General features: G+C 39.9%; 1 protein-coding gene across 9 annotated transcripts in view; it reads left to right on the forward strand.

Moving 5' to 3' along the window:
- VTI1A (vesicle transport through interaction with t-SNAREs 1A) overlaps positions 1-17,273 on the forward strand; it is a 352,003-nt gene that overhangs the window by 205,275 nt on the left and 129,455 nt on the right. For 6 of the 9 annotated variants that reach the window (XR_006821195.1, XM_046026296.1, XM_046026294.1 and 3 more), the window contains 2 exons: positions 4,847-4,917; positions 5,594-5,655. Coding sequence is in view for 8 of the 9 variants with exons in the window: in XM_046026296.1 (XP_045882252.1) it covers positions 4,847-4,917; positions 5,594-5,655 (133 nt within the window). In the remaining variant the exon portion in view is untranslated. Of the gene's footprint in view, positions 1-4,846; positions 4,918-5,593; positions 5,667-6,742; positions 7,153-17,273 lie in introns of those variants that run through there. The other 3 variants (XM_046026299.1, XM_046026301.1, XM_046026298.1) reach the window with 2 other exon arrangements.

Here is a 17,273-nt window from a genome sequence, read left to right on the forward strand (position 1 = left end):
ACATATGAAGGGTTTGTTTCTCTCTAGAATCTGTCAGAGCTTCCTTGCGGACACTGGACTTCACCACACAACAATGGTAATTACTTTGTCTGGATTTTTCTTGTTTCTATGAGAGTCATTTACATCTTCCTACATCCGAACTGGAAGCAGAAGTTCCTCACATGTCTTAAATTACCAAACAATGAAAGATAGTAAAAGAAATGTCTTTTCCATTCCCTTACTCTTCCAGGCATTGGGAATTCAAAAGACTCTTCATGTCCAAGTAACATCAATACTGTGGATAACCTATCCCACTCAGGAAATGATGCCAGAGTTTGTGTCTAAGAAGTGTGCTAAATGCCAATGAATGGCTGACCCGAGCACTCCATGAGCTACTTCCTCCTGGGAAAGCTATGTGTGACTTCCTTTGCTTTCCCAAAGCAATACTTTTATTAATTTGGTGACCAGAAGTTCCAAAGTCAGGTCCAAAATCCAGTACGCCATGTTACTAGGAAATATCACTTTGTGTTTTTCAATTGTGTTTGCTTGTGTCCTACACCATACATATGAAAGCACATGCTTCAAAAAATAGCTCTTTTAAGGTATTTCTATGCAATCCCTCACTTCAGTGAAGTCCCTATATGGACGATAGCTGGATAATTATGAATACCTTTAACCTGTTTCTAAAATTGCTAAGGAAATTTTGAGCGTCGGAAAATAACCTTACCTTATCTTAGTTCTTTAAAGAAGGTGTTACTGGATATCGCACCTTAAAATAATTTGCTGGAAATCACATCCTTAACAAAGTTTGCAACAGGAAAATTAAGTGGAAGGGTAATGAAAAATAATCAATTTTTTTCCTGGTTGGTACACTGTTTATAGCATAATGGCTTAAAAATTTTTTTAGTATTTTTGAATTTATTAATGGAACATTTTCCGCTTAATTATATTTGAGGCTCCTTCTCTTTCAGTCATGTTTATATTATAACACGATATGAGCTACAGTCAGTTCTGTCTTCATATGAAGAATATTTTAATCTGCTTATCCCCAAAACACAAGTCCAATAAGTTTTGTTAAAGTTCATTGATGTCAGTCTTATGATGGTTCAGGTGGCATTATTATTTTGAATAAAGAGCAATGATGCTTTCCGTGGTACAGGCACCTCAAGCTAAGTCTTATCTTTTATGATGCCAGGCCAGTCCTTCAGGAAGTATCTTGCTAGATTTGTAGTTTCCTGCTTCTCTCTTCCTTGATGAGGCAGGCAAGTGTAGAGTGCCTGGTGTATATCTCCCAACCAACCCCAAATATCTTGAAAAGGAGAGGAAATGTTAGCCAAAATGCATTCTGCAGTCTGTAACCCCCCAAAAAGGGCCATAGACCAAGGATATGATTCATTCTGGATAATGTGAAAACAAAATCTCAGTGAGTTTGAGTGCCATACTCCCAGGATAATTCCCAGGACCCCCGTGGGAAGGATAGAAGAAGAGGAGCAGGAAGGAACTTTTCTTTCCAGGAATTCATTTGTCATGCTCATACTGACATGTGGAATTCCAGCACACGACATCAGTTTTGATTTTCTTTTATGCTTCCCATTGTTTCTTACTCTCCAGAAGATCCTCACAGTCAACGAGTGTAGTATTTATAAAATTTATGATTTCTCAAGTTCTCTCAGTGGAGGCAGCTTGGCTATTTCCCATTCTAAAGGCACCGTGAAAGATTAAAGAACTGAAAACTCTAGACTGGGAATATCAGATCCATACTGTTTTAGGCCTACGAGCTCGTGCTCTTTCTTTATTGGAGTTTGGTGAGTACTTACATCTTCAAGAAAAGTAAACCTAACAGTGTTACTATTTTTTTTAATAAGATGATCCTTAAATGTCTAATACTAATCTGACCAAGGATAGTCTGTTTTAAAAATAATTCTTTCCAATTTTGTCTTGTTTTGTTTTGATTGGAGTAGGGGAACACATAATGAAAAAACCATACGTAACTTTTGATACGTATGCATAACTTGTTTGCATGAATTTTTCCCTTCATTCTATAAGTGTAAACATTTCTGTTATGCTTGGCCTGGACTTTGCTTTACTGGGGCATTAAAATTGAAGGTAGCAAGTAAGAAATGAAAAAAATAATTCTGTTTCCAACAAATGGATGGTATCTCTGTATTAAGACCAAGGCGTGTGCACTCTTGCCAATATCTCTTCTCTTGCCAGATGGGTTAGGACTTTGGATGCTGAGATATTTCCCAGGAGATCGAGGGAGTGATTTAACACTCCTGGAAAGGGCTGAGTTCTTTACGGCTTGTTCTATTGATTCCTGCAGTAGCAGACTATGGATCCATTCAGAATAGCTTTTCCCCTAGCAAACCTGATAGAATTGTGAATCTCTTAGCTGCATTCCAATGTCGGCTTCTCCAATGCCACACTTGATGTGCTTTGAGAGCAAGGATAGATCCTAAACCTCTCACACACTTCATATACTCCTTTCGTGTACTTTATTTCCATTTCTCATTGCTTCCTTCCACAAACACTTACTGGAAACATTATGCTGGTGACAGGCACAGTGGTGATAACCTATTTTCTGTTTGTTTAAAATTATTTATCAGAATGTCATTAATCTTGATAGGAGAAAATACATAAGTAGCATTTTGCTGAAATAATTGAAGTATTGATAGTGGCTCTAGGTAGTTGAGATTTTGAGTTAAAATGAATTAAGATTGCTTAATTATGTTGCTTAAAGGAAGTCAGCGTCATACTTAATAGGATGACAAAATTGAATATTGCAGTTCATCTACAGAAAAGAAAAATACAGCTCTCGTTGGTTTTTCCTTCTTCATTATTGGTTTCATCTTCTGCATTTATGGTGACCCTACTGGGAGCCACGTATCTTACCCAATGTACCTTAAGGATATATTGAATAGAATTAATAAGAAGCTAACATCTGTCTGAAAGGAGATACTATACTAGGAAGGTACTTCATTGGAAAGAATTTTCAGAGTTAGTGTAGGTATCAAAAATACATCGATGCTGTTGTATTTAAGCATTTTTTATTACTTGGATTTTTTGTCATGAAAGGAATAGACAGTCCTTTTTCTATTGTGCCTTGAAAGACAAACTCTAAGGTAGCATTTGCCCTTTGGCTGCCGAATCTTCACTATTAGCACACAAGTTCCTAAGCAGAAGGGCTTGGTCTTCTTTACTGGCCATGTCCCCAGCATCTATACCAAGCACAGAGTAGGAACTCTTTGATTTTTCACTGAGTGCATTGGTTCCCATGTATTATGCAATTACATGTATTTGTGTGATATCCTATAGCTTTCAAAACATTTTTACTTAGGTTACTTTCATTTGACTATAACCACAGTTTTGTGAGGAAGGTAGGACAGATCTTTTATCTTGGTGATACCCAGTCCCAGTGGGTTGTGGTGGACCTAGGATGGGAGGGGGCCCAGGTCATAACAGTCCATTGGTTCTCTATATCAATCATCATCATTCAGCAAATGCTTGTTATTGCTACAGGCCGTCACTGTGCTAAGTATTCTAACTGAATTATTCAACCTTTACCCCAGCGCCTTGACATAGCATGATCTTCTTTCTATTGTAGAGGCGAAAAACTAAGGCACGATGAAGTTACGTAACATGCAGGGTCACACAGCCATTAAGCATCGACACTGGGGATTAGGGGCTCACACAGTGTGAGTTCCCAGCCTAAACTCTCCGTATGACCTACCCACGGTTTTTAGGACGTCTCTCTAAAAAGTTCGTTAGTACACATACATGAGCCCAATGACTGCCGTGGTGATTTCCTAATGACTTTATGAAATTATTTGCTACCATTGAAATAGATGCTTATTGAGTGTTTCACTACATGGATAAGCCAGAGATAACTGTTGGTATAGGTTGTGGGTAAAGAGACAATGCAAAAGAAAAAAAAAGAAGAAATGTGGAAATGCGATAGGTTGCCAGCATTATAGGTGAGTCGGATTGGTCTCCTTTTCTCATGGAATAAGGTACCTCCCAGGTGATGGAGATTGAGTCTGAAAAAAAAGAAGTATTCAAGGCAGCTGCATATTTGTCAGGTTAGGACATACCTACAGTCTCGTAAAAGGAGGAGAGCCGACCCATGCCAACCAAATGGGATGATCACGGCAGAGGAAAACCTTGTCGGAACTCAGCATGTGCTTTTTCATGACTGTTCTAACCTGCCTATTCCTGTATAAATGGAAGTTCTGTCTGCAGCTTGAGCTCTCCTCAACTGAGTGTGAAGTGAGCCTCAAGTGTCCCGACTCAAATATCCACGACAGCTGAGAACACACTAGGGGAGCCCTTGCTCCAATCCCAGAGAGAGTTCCACTGGCAATAAGGCACGGGATTTGAGAGTTCAAGGACTATGTATGTAGGACGAGTACTTTAAAATCAAAATTGTTCTAACTGGAATTTCGCTTGCATATGTAAAGCAACGCAGTAATAAAGTGGGGGAGGTCGAGTAGACTCATTAATGTTAGTTGTAATCCACAGACCCAGAGACTAGATTCCATGATGATAAGATAATAGGAAGGCCTGTGCTCTCCATCTTGGTGGATAACAAATAGGCTGAGGTGGCCTTGGGCAAGTCCTATCACCTCTCCATCATCACTGCCTTGTTGGTCATGTTCTAGAGACTGAACTGTAAATCCCAGTTAATCATACCTAAGATACATAGGTAAATGTCTTCAATACATCTTAAACATTTTCCAAGTATATGAGATGCGTGCCCGATACGTAACGTACCCTTGTTGAACGTGAACTCTGCACCCACTGCCATTGTGGTATTCCTGGAGGCTACACCCAAAATCACCGTTCCTCACTCAAATTTCCTTTTCCACAGAGCAAATTGGCCAGGAGATGTTGGAAAACCTCAGTCACGACAGAGAAAAGATACAGCGTGCACGTGAACGAGTAAGTAGAAGCGATACAGTTTTTTTCATAAACTCAGTAAACGAGAAGACAAAACGAAAGGCCTTCAGCACATGCATACACAGTAGCAAGGACATAAATATAAGTGCGTATAAAAATGGCAACGGTATATGAGGGATGTCGGGGACGGGGACAAGAAAAAAAAGAGCGTGGAATCGAGAAAGAATAAGCTGACTCTTTCTTTCCTCATCCCAGAATGCCCCCAGGTAGATATTTTATTTAGCTCTATAACTGAGAAGGTCATGAGGGAGATTTTGGATTATGTCAAGTCTTTCAGAGTGAAAGCTGTGAAGATAATGATGTCTTCCCCTCCTTCAGTTTATTTCCTTTCTGTTCATATTTTCACACCTTCAAAATTGAATTTTAATTACGAGATGTATATTCAACTTTGTCAGCCTGCGAGATATTTGCTTTTATAGCCAGTTCAGGTATCCAGTTTAATGCTCCTGGGATTACCTATCACATGTAATTTTCTAAATCTAAGAATTGTTCAAAGATTGTATAGCTATCAAGATGTATTTTAGTCTACTTAAGTATTTATTGCTAATTGGATTTTCATCCATGAAAAAAATTACTGCTTCTCAGTACACTTTTCAGAGCGATCCAACTGCATGACGTCTTGTTTTATTTTGTTTTAATGCTGCTTTTCTGCTCCTAGCTTCGGGAAACAGATGCTAACTTGGGGAAAAGCTCCAGGGTTCTGACAGGGATGTTGCGAAGGTAAGAACAAGGTAGGGACCTATCTTCCTCTCTCTCCTTTTTTTTGAAATGATGTTTTTCTTTTAGTTGCAATGGGGCATTTTCCAGCCATGCGAGCCTCTGTTCTTAGTACCCTGTGTCAAGACCCTTTTGAAATGACAGAGCACTGATACTAACTCTTGTTTGGACAGGGACACATACTGAGTAACTTAGATTAGAGAGAAGGTTTGAGCTAGGGGGGTTACCTCAAGCTATGGAAAAAATTAGGGTTAGACATGAAGTATTTTTTCATAGCCCGAGGAAGTCCCCATGGCAGGAGCACACTGATTTTATTTTCTATTTCGATAGCCTCCTTCTTCTAGAAGGAATGCGGGCCTGCCGGTATCAGGAGCACACTCAGTATTAGCTGTGTTCTCTCTCTGTTGCCTTGTTTTCATTTCTTTCAGAAACGCTATTTGGGGGAACTATTTTGATTTTACATATATTTAAAGATTTTTTTAAACTTTAGAGAGTATCTGAATAATTTGAATTCTCATGTGTGAGCAAACAAATGTTAATGTTTTATATCTGTCACTAACCTTTGACTGATGGAAAATATTGGGGAGAGTGTGAAAATCAATGAATGAGTGTAAGATTCCGTATTGTGTATTTTTCGGGGGGAAGTGAGAAATGTTTGCACTGTTCTGATAACTAGAGCCGTTTTTTACATATATATATATTCCACATGGCATTTTCTTACATTTGGAATCTACCAAATAAGATTATCATTTAGCATAATCTTCACTTTGGGACTGTAGCTGGAAATGTGAATGAGGAATGGTGAGAATCGCCTCTAGGATGCCTTCGTTGGAGTTTTAAAGGAGAAATCCTTTGGCGTTGATACTATGGGGACAACTGTTTTAAAGTAAGCAAAGTCGTCTCTGATCACGCATCTGTATGTAATAATTTGCTAGAAGTGTGTTTGCGGTGTTCGTGATGGGCGCACAAGAACCAATCAAAGGTGTGGTTGTTTGATCTCCATCAGGCTGATCAGTAGCGAGCCTGAAGTTCCCAGGACACTTCCAACCAACACGGACCTAACTCCCCCACGTCCCCGCTTTTCCTGCAGGCACAGTCCCCGATTCAGAACCATAAGCCACCAGATTCTCTCTTTAAGAGTAATATGTAAATGACCTAGAAAAACTCAAAATCCACAGAGAAGTGGCAATTGAAAGGAATGCTTCAGTGCCTATAGACAAGAAAAAAAGGAAAAAAGTCCTCTATTGCTTCCCTGGGAGGGCCCCTGCGATGTGAGCTGTAACGAATATTCTGCATATGTCTCCATTTTGTCAAATCTCATTAAAGAGTCCTCCTGCTTTATGTCAATTGAGCTGTCCAGAAATCATTCATCATTTTTAGTGTAAAAAAAAAATCATGCGGTTATTTAAATAATATCATATTAATGTTAAAGTTCAGCTGTCATTTAAGGGTACGGCTTAATCAGATGTAGCATTTAGGAAAAATAGTTTATTCGGGCTCTACGTGGCTTTCAGGTTGGCAGATTCAAATAAGGATTTATGAGTTTCTAAACCAATGTATTTCTGTCCATGTTTCTGCTTGATGTACCTCACCCTTTTGTGCAAGACACTGCAGACAGTTATTTCAACAAATAAAGCATCTCCTCATATTGTGTTTGAATAAATTTGCAAGTCATTTAGAGAGGGCGAAGCACAAACACTTCTGCAACCTTTGACTGGGCTTTCTGTAGGGCAATTAGACTAACGCGCCTGTTTCATAAGCCTATGGAGGGAAGTTACTCCGCGAAATCTACTTGGGGCCCTCTTTGTAGACCAGCTCAGTCGATCACTGACGCATCTCCTTTTGGGATCTGTCTAGGGTATGAACAGAAATAAAAATCCCCAGGTAGACATCACCTTGCTATGGTGAGCCAAGGAAACACTTAGCTCCCCCCTCCACCCCATGCATATTGGTGACTGTGTTTTTTATAAGGCTCTGCTGGGATCATGGTATCAGCCAAGGTATCCAGATACTCTTAATCAGGGCTATAACCGACTGAATCTCTGGGGAACCAAATGCAGGTGGTGGTTCTGTTCAGTTTCTAATTACTATCCTACGTGGTCTACAATTTAGTTTGGACTTGGGAAGAGGTAAAATATTTTATCAACTTCTTCACTTCATTGTTTTTATTATTCCCTGGAAAACCTGTCTCTAGAGAAATGGAGCCAGCTTTTGTGTACCAAAGTCTTTAACTGAATGCTCTGATTTTGCTTCCTCTATTACATCCCTCCCGTCCACGCGGCACTCCTTTCCGGAACCAGGGAGACTTTCTTTCCGAGACAGAGATCACATTCTCTTTCCAAAACCGCGTAGCTACATCGCGTGTCAGCAGATGCTTCTGATTTAAGTAAAGGTATGATAGCGAACCACATGCCCGTGTGCCACCTTCACACGTGTAAAAGAAATTAACATCCTCTCTGTGCCGCATAGGCGTTTCCCTCCATACAATGTAAGGTTCTTGATTCTCGTATGATAGATTCTATATGACTGGGACTATTCTACAATATACTCAACTATGGACTTAATCTATTTAAAAGAAAGATTGCTTATTATTTTTATTTTTTTAGGTTTAGATCATTTTAAATTTTGTGTATTGAAGGGAAATGTCATGCCGTGGCCCCTCATTTGGGTCATTTTATTTGTTTTGTTAGTCTTTTGGGAAGACGGGTGAAACTAATGGTCTATCAGTGCCAAGGTCTGTATATTATCTGTAAGACTGACCAAAAAGCAGATAGGGAAATAAAAATGAGTAAGTGGCAGCCACCACCATTCATGCTTTTTACTTTTTTCTTTTTATTACCATCACATGAGATAAAATATATATATATATTTACTTCCTTCTTTTCTTCCTCCCCTCCTCCTTCCTTCCTTCCTTTCTTTTTTCTGCTTATTCACTTCCTCAGTAATTATTTAATGCCTGTGTACACAGCCTTGGGAAATCCTCGAATGAGACCATTTTGATCCTTGCCTTCACTCTGCCAGAGAATATAGACTTAGGGAGTACTGAGGGAGAGGCACCTGGGTGGCTCAGTCACCTAAACTTCCGACTCTTGATTTCAGCTCAGGCCATGATCTCAGGGTCATTCAGATCAAGCCCCAAGTCAGGCACCACGCCAGGTGTGGAACCTGCTTAAGATTCTCTTTCTCCCTCACTCTCTGCCTCTCCCTCACTTATGTGCTCTCTCTAAAAAAATTAAAAGGAAAGAAAAGAAAAAAGTCCTCGGGGAATTCCTAAAATTACGTAATTCTCAAGGAAGCTCTTGAAGATTCTGCAACTCCAGTGAATGCTTACTGGTAATTAAAAAGGATGCCAAGAAAACAACCAATAGAAAATATCATTCAAATCGCTGTAAAACCAATACGATTCAAAAGTTTAGAGGTGCAGGAGATGACTTATCAAATCATAAACAAGTTTTGAAAGGAGCTAAACATGCAAAAAGTATTGGGACCCATCTAGTTTAATGAGGTAGCCACTGAGTCAACCAAAATAAATAAATAAATTATTCTTCACGTAACTACACTATATTACCAAGAGGAAGAAAGCAAAGGAGAAAATTGGTCCATTTGAAATTATAACAGTGAAACTTAACATCAGAACACAGATATCGGTGATTTCCTGGAAAGTAATTTTTCTTCTGTCTTGACAGAAGATGGAGAACTAGCTAGGGACAAACTGCTCATTTCCTGACTCTGTAGACAAAGTTTGGAATAAAGTGCTATTCAGATAATAATGAAAATGGTCACGAAACAAATGGCCATTCATGTGGTGACTGGGGCCAAAGAAATGAATTTTTCATTGACTCTCACAAAATGTGATTATTACAACTGCTTGTCTTAAAGCGTCACAAACAGTGCTGAGCGGCTCACATGTTGCCCTCCGTACATTTGCGTGTCTGTGCGTGTTTGTGTGTTTATTATTTCCTGTACAGCTGACTGGGAAGTCTTATTAGAGCAAACAGAGCTGGCGGTCAGGGAAAATGAAGATAGAACTTTCCAAGATTTTCAGTCAGAAAACAAAAGAGCTCATGATTCTTTTTTTTCCCCCTTTACCTCTAAAGAGTGAATAATTGATCAGTAATCGTGTATTTGTTTCTAAACGTAGCTGAAGGATTTCTTGAGAGTATAATCGTTATGATTTGAGATCTTCTTTGACGTAAATTTGGAGGACACATTACAAAATTTATGTTGGCTCATCGACTGCATGTTATGTGCTGGCAAAGGGCTTACAAAAACAAACAGCATATGTCGTATTTTTTTAAACATCTTTTTCTATAGGATTACCTTAATATCAAATAATTTCCTCTCTCCCACACAGGACCTGTATGTGCCCCTGCCGTGTTAAATTTTTTTCTAATTAAAAAAAATCAGAATGTTTCCTTCAAAAAGCAAATTCTTGTTTATCCTTCCAGCGTGCACGTAGTAACTTGTTTAAGCAGGGAGCTGGGGAGCGGCCTTTTGTAATGCATCTGTAAGATAAACAAGCCAGATAGTATTAAAGTCAGCTGGGGCCTAGCCAGCACTATTCATACATTCTTATTTAATACTTGTATTTTTATAAGAGCTACCTCTGAGTCAGTCTGGGGAATAATTGCCACCTATCATTGCTATCACATTTTACCTTTTAAACATGGTTTTGTTGCTTTGGTGGAATGACAGGTAAAACATCTGGAAAATTTTAATGTACTGTCAAAATGATTCGTAAGGGTAAGTGTACCAGAAATAGTAATACAAGACCAATGTAAGCATTGGAAATATACATTTTTTTTTAGTAAACAAATTTATTCTTAAAGAAATATGCTACAACTCAGTGTTTTGTTTGTTTGTTTTATTTAAAGATTTTATTTATTTATTTGACACACAGAGAGAGACCACATGTAGGCAGAGAGGCAGGCAGAGAGAGGAAGGGAAGCAGGGTCTGTGCTGAGCATAAAGTCCGATGCGGGGCTTGATCCCAGGACCCCAAGATCATGACCCGAGCCGAAGGCAGAGGCTCAACCCACTGAGCCACCCAGGCGCCCCTTTTGTTTTGTTTTTTAATCTTCTTTGAAAATTCATGCTCCCACCCCACCCCCTTTTGCTCAGGAAACATTTTGTTGTATTTTAATTATTCTTATTACAATATCTAAAAATTCAACAGTAGAGAGTTTCCAGGACTCATAAGAAGGATGTCCTTGAGAATTTACTCAATTTTTATGCACTGAAAAGTATGTCTTCCTTTGCAGTCTCTTAACATTTACATTTTCACTTTTGTTACTTTGCTGCTTTTCTCTGTCCATTATTCCTCTTTTTTGGCCTGTTTTTGCAAGTGTTGAACATGAACTCTGACCTTAAATTAATATAGCAAAATCCTAACCTCCAAAATATTTAAGAATAAAATGATTGGGAGCCTGGGTGGCTCAGTTGGTTAAGCATCTACCTTTGGCTCAGGTCATGATCCCAGAGACCTGGGATGGAGTCCCTCATCAGGCTCCCTGCTCAGTGGGGAGCCTGTTTCTCCTGCCCCTCCCCCTGCTTGTGTACTCCCTCATGCCCTCTCTCTCTCTGACAAATAAAGAAATAAAATCTTTTTTTAAAAAAGAATAAAATGATTGAATTTGCTGCAGATTCTTTAGACTTAACAGATTTAGGATCTGAGATTAGAGGAATGCTACAAAGAGAATTTTTTAAAAAATAATCTTGGTCCTTTTCATGTAAGTTCATTACAATCCACTTGACTCATTGCCTTTGTCCAAACTAAAGAATGGCATTGGATTTCTTTATATGTGTTTCCCATTGACACCAGTCTCGTAGCTCCTGTGTCAGACATTTAAACACAGCATCTGAAGTTATCTGTCAGCAACAACTCTACCAGCTGCCATTAGTGTGTCTGACCCTACCCATCCTTTGCCCACACTATCCAGTTTCATCCTTAAGAACCCTGTGGAGGAAGCATCATATCGCCATTTTCCAGATGAGAATACCAATGCTTAGTAAAGTAAACCCTCCGTTGCCACGTACACAGAAAGGCATAGCGTTAGGATGAGAACTTGACTCACTCTTTTGAATGCGCTGCACCAAAAGGTTCCAAGAGCCAGTTTTCACTAATGCTGAGACGGAAAGAGTACGATCTGATGCGTTTTCATTTTACAGATAGTTACTGTCATAGGCTCTCTGTGTTATAATTCCGTTTCTTCTGTGAAATAATTGTGGTAGTGAACCGTTTCCCTTAGAAGTCGGTTGTTATAGCCAATGGAAAAATACATAGTTGGTAAGAAACGTTGGCAGACCTGCATTAGTCATCCCACCTTCTCCCCCTCCCCCGTATTTTACTGTTCTCGGAAATTCAGAATTTTAAGGTCTATTATTCTTCACTCTACTCTGTCTTTTATTAACAAAACACTGTTATGTATGCACTCACCGATACATCCTAGGTGGCAGGCTCTATTCTAAGCACTTACTACAGATTATTTTATTTCATCTTTATGACAACCCTAGAAGACAGAGATTATTACTCCCATTTTAAGAAATAAGCAACTGTGATTAGATGTCATTCAGCTGTACATAAGTGGCCTGCCTCCGGTGTGTTTTTTCCTACTGTGCCTCACAGATAGTCAGGCAACCTTTCTGGATGAGCAGACAGTTCTAGAAAGCAGTGAATAAGCCTGACCAGTCCCATTAGCTAAGATGGGGCTGAACGCACTTGGTCTGGTCTTTGTAGAACTGAAGCTGTTGTGTACCAGTGGCGCCCAAGGGGGTGTGTTTTTAAGTTCTTTAAGATTTATTTTTGACCGTAGATGTGGGGGCATTAACCAGACATTGTGCAAAGAGAATCTATAATCTCCCTTACCTCCAGTATTCCGCAAGTTTCATTGCGAGGAAATTTATTTTTATATCTAACCTTACGGCACTGGGGCCTTTTTCTCACTGGAAAAAGCAATCCCAGTTTTGTTTAATTATTCAAAATGAAATTCCTGCATATGCGTCAAGAGGCATATGCCTCTGGGAATAAGAGCCCCCCTGGCTCTGCCACTTTCTAGCTATTTTGGCAGGAAACCCAGTCTCTATACCTCAGTTTCCCCATCTATAAAACAGGGAAGACAGTAGTCCCTATCTTGCCAATTGTTATGAGGGTCCTGTGAGTCAACATGTAAAGTACACACAACAGTGTCTGTCACATAGCAAAGTTTCAATAAATGCTAAAAGGCTGATCATTATCATTGCTTTAAAAAAAAGAAAAAAGGCCTGGGGGTAAAGACAGAAATCAAAATGTTAATTAATAGTTATTTTAGGTTGATGAATTGCAAATGGATCTGTTTAAATTCTTTTTTTCCACTTCCAGATTTCCCCAGTTATTTTTATAAAATGAAAAAACCAGTAACAACAAAAATAAAAATAGGCCTGTTTCAGTACTGGTGCCACCGCCTCCGTCCCCACTTTGTGACCCTGCCTCAGCAATGCTGCTTGGACCGCCCCAGAGTGCTCAGAATACTGCCCAGAGCAGACAGGTCCTCCAAGCTCAGTCCTTCCCAGATGGCAGTCCACCCCTGTCTTTGGACTATTGAGAGAGGAGAGCCTCTTGGTCGGTCTCAGCGCCTCTTCTCCTCTTAGGTTCCTCTAAATGCTGTTGGCTAGTTTACCTTGCAGAGTGCAAAACTAGCCCTGTGTCCTCCGGTGGTTCCCCGCTGCTTGCTGACACATGTCCTCCTTAATCTAAACACTGAGGTCTTTCAGTGAACATTCCACCTTCCTTTGCTCCTACTCCCAAGTTGGATGGAACCATGGCCCTACTGAAGTGCACTACCTCCCATCTCCGAAGCTAGCCGGAGCCCTTTACTGGTCCTCCACCTTTGTTTCTTCTGTTACTTCCTCCTGAATATCCTCCTCTCCCACCTATTATAGTCAGGAATCTTCTGGATGAAAGTGACAGAAACCCAGATCGAACCAGCTGTAAGCCACAAAAAGGAAATATATTGCTGCGTGTAAATAAATAGTTCCAAGGCGGAAGCAACTGCAAACACAATGGTGTTCTAACAGCAGCATCGGGACGGGGTCTCCCTTTCTCTGTCTCCCAACCTGGCTCTTTTGCACGTGGGTTTCTCCTTGTGGAGGCAGTTTTTGCCAGTTTTCTGGACACCCACTGAACATAACCATTTTTCCCCCAGTAGTTCCAGTAGAAGTCATAGCATGGAGTTTTACTGGTTCTGGTTTGGCTCTGGTTGGGTAAAAATCCCATTAATCCTTGATTGGTCATTTTAGACCTGGAACCTCACACAGGGGATGTACATTCAGCCTGAGAATAGACAAAGCATAGTTTCCTAAGAAAAATCCAGGAGCTTTTTACTGGAAAGGGGGATAGATACTGTGTAGGCAAAAACAACAGACAGTATCTTCAGAATGTTCTAGATAAACTTTTATCTGTACTCTGCATCTCACCTGGAATACCACTCTGTCTGTCAAAGCTTTATCAGTTTCTCAGCCAGAAATGATCTGTCTTGGCCCTGATTCTTCACAGTAGTTTGTAACTCCTACAAGGCCTGAATGTCTCCTGCTTTGCATTGTGTCTGTTGTTGTTATATGCTTACCCGTCTTAACTTTCTTCTAGACCTTTTTTGCCCCCACCTCATCCCTCAGAGGATTTTATACAGCTCCCCACCCCACATTGTGCAACCGGCTGAAACAAAGAGGGGAGGATATCCCAGTGTGAGAGAAATCAGACAGGACCAGGGAATCCCTCTACTACCACCAAAGCATAGACTTTGAACAGACTCACTTACAGATATCCAGGCAGGTGGAGAATGTCCTATCTGAAAGCAAAGCAGAAACATGATCAGAGAATTCAGTGTTTTATAAAGTGAAAGTAACCTTTTGTTGAGGTCAAGCAGAGCCTTTCATGCCACTGAGATGGTCCCTGGAAGGAATGGTTTTGGGCAGATGGTGACCGCTCCCAGGCACATCCCCACCTGGAAGGGAATGAGGTATGTCTGTGTATTCGGTTCTGCTCAGGGTCCTCAGGTCTGGACTGTAAGCTCCTTGCTGTCACGAACCTCGTCGCATTTAGACCAGGTTCAGGTTACCCTGGCATAGGCCTGACCAGTGAATAATCCTTGGGAGAATGACCAAGAATAGTTTCACAGTTGCCGTGTAGGTTCATGTTCAGTCACAGCAAATTAATTTAGTTGAAACCCTGCAGGTTTTTATCTATTGGACTTTGGCAACAATGTAAACATCCTCATTGAAAGAGGAAAAAATAAGGAACGTCACAATAACAGAATATTCCTGTCCATTATTGAATCACAATAGAAAAGCATCTTATATTTTCCTTGGTTGTGAGCCACAATTTGACCTAATTCTTGAATTACTTCTCTTCTTATGATTTTTTCCTTTCTTCCCCAGGATACATGCCATTCTGTAGCGCGATGTGGAATATGAAGGCTGCACTTCACCTTCACCATCAATGCCTTCTTTGAACGCAGCCTTGAGCTGTTAACTCGAAGCAAGGAGCCCTAGGCCTTCCTTATAAACAAGTAATGGAGCCCTCGGCCCCCCTTGTAAATGGCTATTTATTAACATATACCATCACCAAACAACATTTTACAATTCCAGGCCCCCACACCATCACACCACTGTCTGCTCCATTGTAAGCTGAGGGCGGCCTTCGGCCATCTGTTTCATTAAATGCCAGAGGCAGCGAACAATATCTCAACTTCATAAAGCAAGCGTCAGGGCTTCTCTCTTCACAAACCTCCCCCTTCTGCCGCGGCCACCGCCGCCGCCACCACCAGCACCAGCACCACCATATTTTTTTGTTCGAACGCTCACATTGTAAATTAGTGTATTCACACATCAAGTTTAAAAGGCTCGCTGTGTTGTAAGATGGGACAAAGCAAGCTCAGTTAACAGCTCAGGCACAGTGCAGGTGGTCGAGCTAGCTGCTACCCAGATCAAAAGTCAAACAACTGTGAGTCTTCTTTTGAAAGTGCAGTTAGGGAGACAAGGCAAGGCTTATCTGCACAAACAAGAACGAGTTATAGATATACATCACAAATGCAGGAGGACAAAAAGGGGTTTCATAATCTTGCAGGATAAGAAAACCTTCCAATGCTGACAATTCTGCGGGCATCTCTGGAATATGTAGCTTGTTGTTCTCTCTCTCTCTCTCTCTCTCTCTCCCTCTCTCCCGCCTCTTTTTTTTCTTTCTTTCTTTTTTTTTTTTTTTGGTAAAATTAGTCTTTTATTGTGTGGTGATTGTAATTATTATTTATGCTTTGGTGCTGTTCCTAAAGTAGCTAAGAATTTTTTTAAGCCACCTTTGAGGCAGGAAATGGCTCCTTTTCATGGTTGCATTTTATTTTTCAGCAGCGTTTAAGGACAGACTCCTATTTATACCACACAAGCAGTTTTGTCTGTTGTAAACAAAGTAAGTGGCTGGGAATTGTGCTTTCCCAGAAATGTTTTCCAGGGAAGCCATAATAAGAAACAACTGTGTACATCTTGAGAGTTTGTCATCTAGGTATTAAGAAAGAATTCTTTGCTTTCAAGGGGGAAAAAAGCAAAACAAAAAACACTGTGAAGAAATATATTCAATATCTGAAAGTATAATTAAAATATTTCTTAAACTGCCAAAGTTGGCCACCTTTGCTGGTATTAACTGAGGTTGATTTTATTCTTTATTTTAAATCGTCTCTAATGTTTCTGGACAAGCTAGAACTAAAATGAGAGGGAACATCATCGTTTGTTTGTTTGTTTGTTTGTTTTAAACGTCAGTGCCCTATTTAAAAAACTAGTGACTTCTTTGCAAAGTTATGTAGAGAAACTTGGAACTTAAGTATGAATATTAGTGGAGAAAGTGAGAGAATGATAAATTTTACCAAAAATTTACAAAGAGTTTTGAGGAGGCTTAGAACTGATGAAAAGAACACCACTCTAATCTCCTATAAAATTATGGTTTACCTAGGGAAAAAAGAGACTCTGCTTTCCACTTCTGATACCTTAATGATTTTATGTATGTAGAAGAAAAAGCTATCAGCTTTTTAATTACCAAAATCAGTTAAAGGTGTCCGAATCAGGGCCCCAGAACAGTTGCCCCTATCCTGAGGTGGGCTCCCCAGAGTCTCTGAACCACTAGACTTTTCTGAAAATGTTTACATGTGTGTGCATATGTATCTTTCTGGGATTTTCCACAAAATTTTCAAAAACCCACAACCAACTCCAAAGAATTGAGAAATGGGACATGGTTATAGAACTGCTTACCATTCCCTTACTAAATGCCACTTAATTACTTTGCTATTCACAGGTATTTGCAATGTGTTGACCTACAAGAAACACTTATTTTGAAGTTCCTGCAAAATTTAACAAGAAACTTTGCAGGGTATCTTCCCGGGGGAAATCGAATCATGTATCAAAAATATATCCTGAAAGACAGTCACAGCAAATTAAAATTTATATAGGACCTTAGGATTTGTAAGGCCCATTCACGTACAGCGTTTCATTTAATGTAATCTTGAAAAGAACTCTGTGGATTGGTATTGCCACTATTACCCTTACGTTATAGATCATCAAGACCTGCCGTAGTTGAGTCTTGCCCAAGGTCATTCCACCCAGAA

This window comes from Meles meles, chromosome 13, assembly GCF_922984935.1.
Source record: "Meles meles chromosome 13, mMelMel3.1 paternal haplotype, whole genome shotgun sequence".
Classification (NCBI taxonomy): Eukaryota; Metazoa; Chordata; class Mammalia; order Carnivora; family Mustelidae; genus Meles; species Meles meles.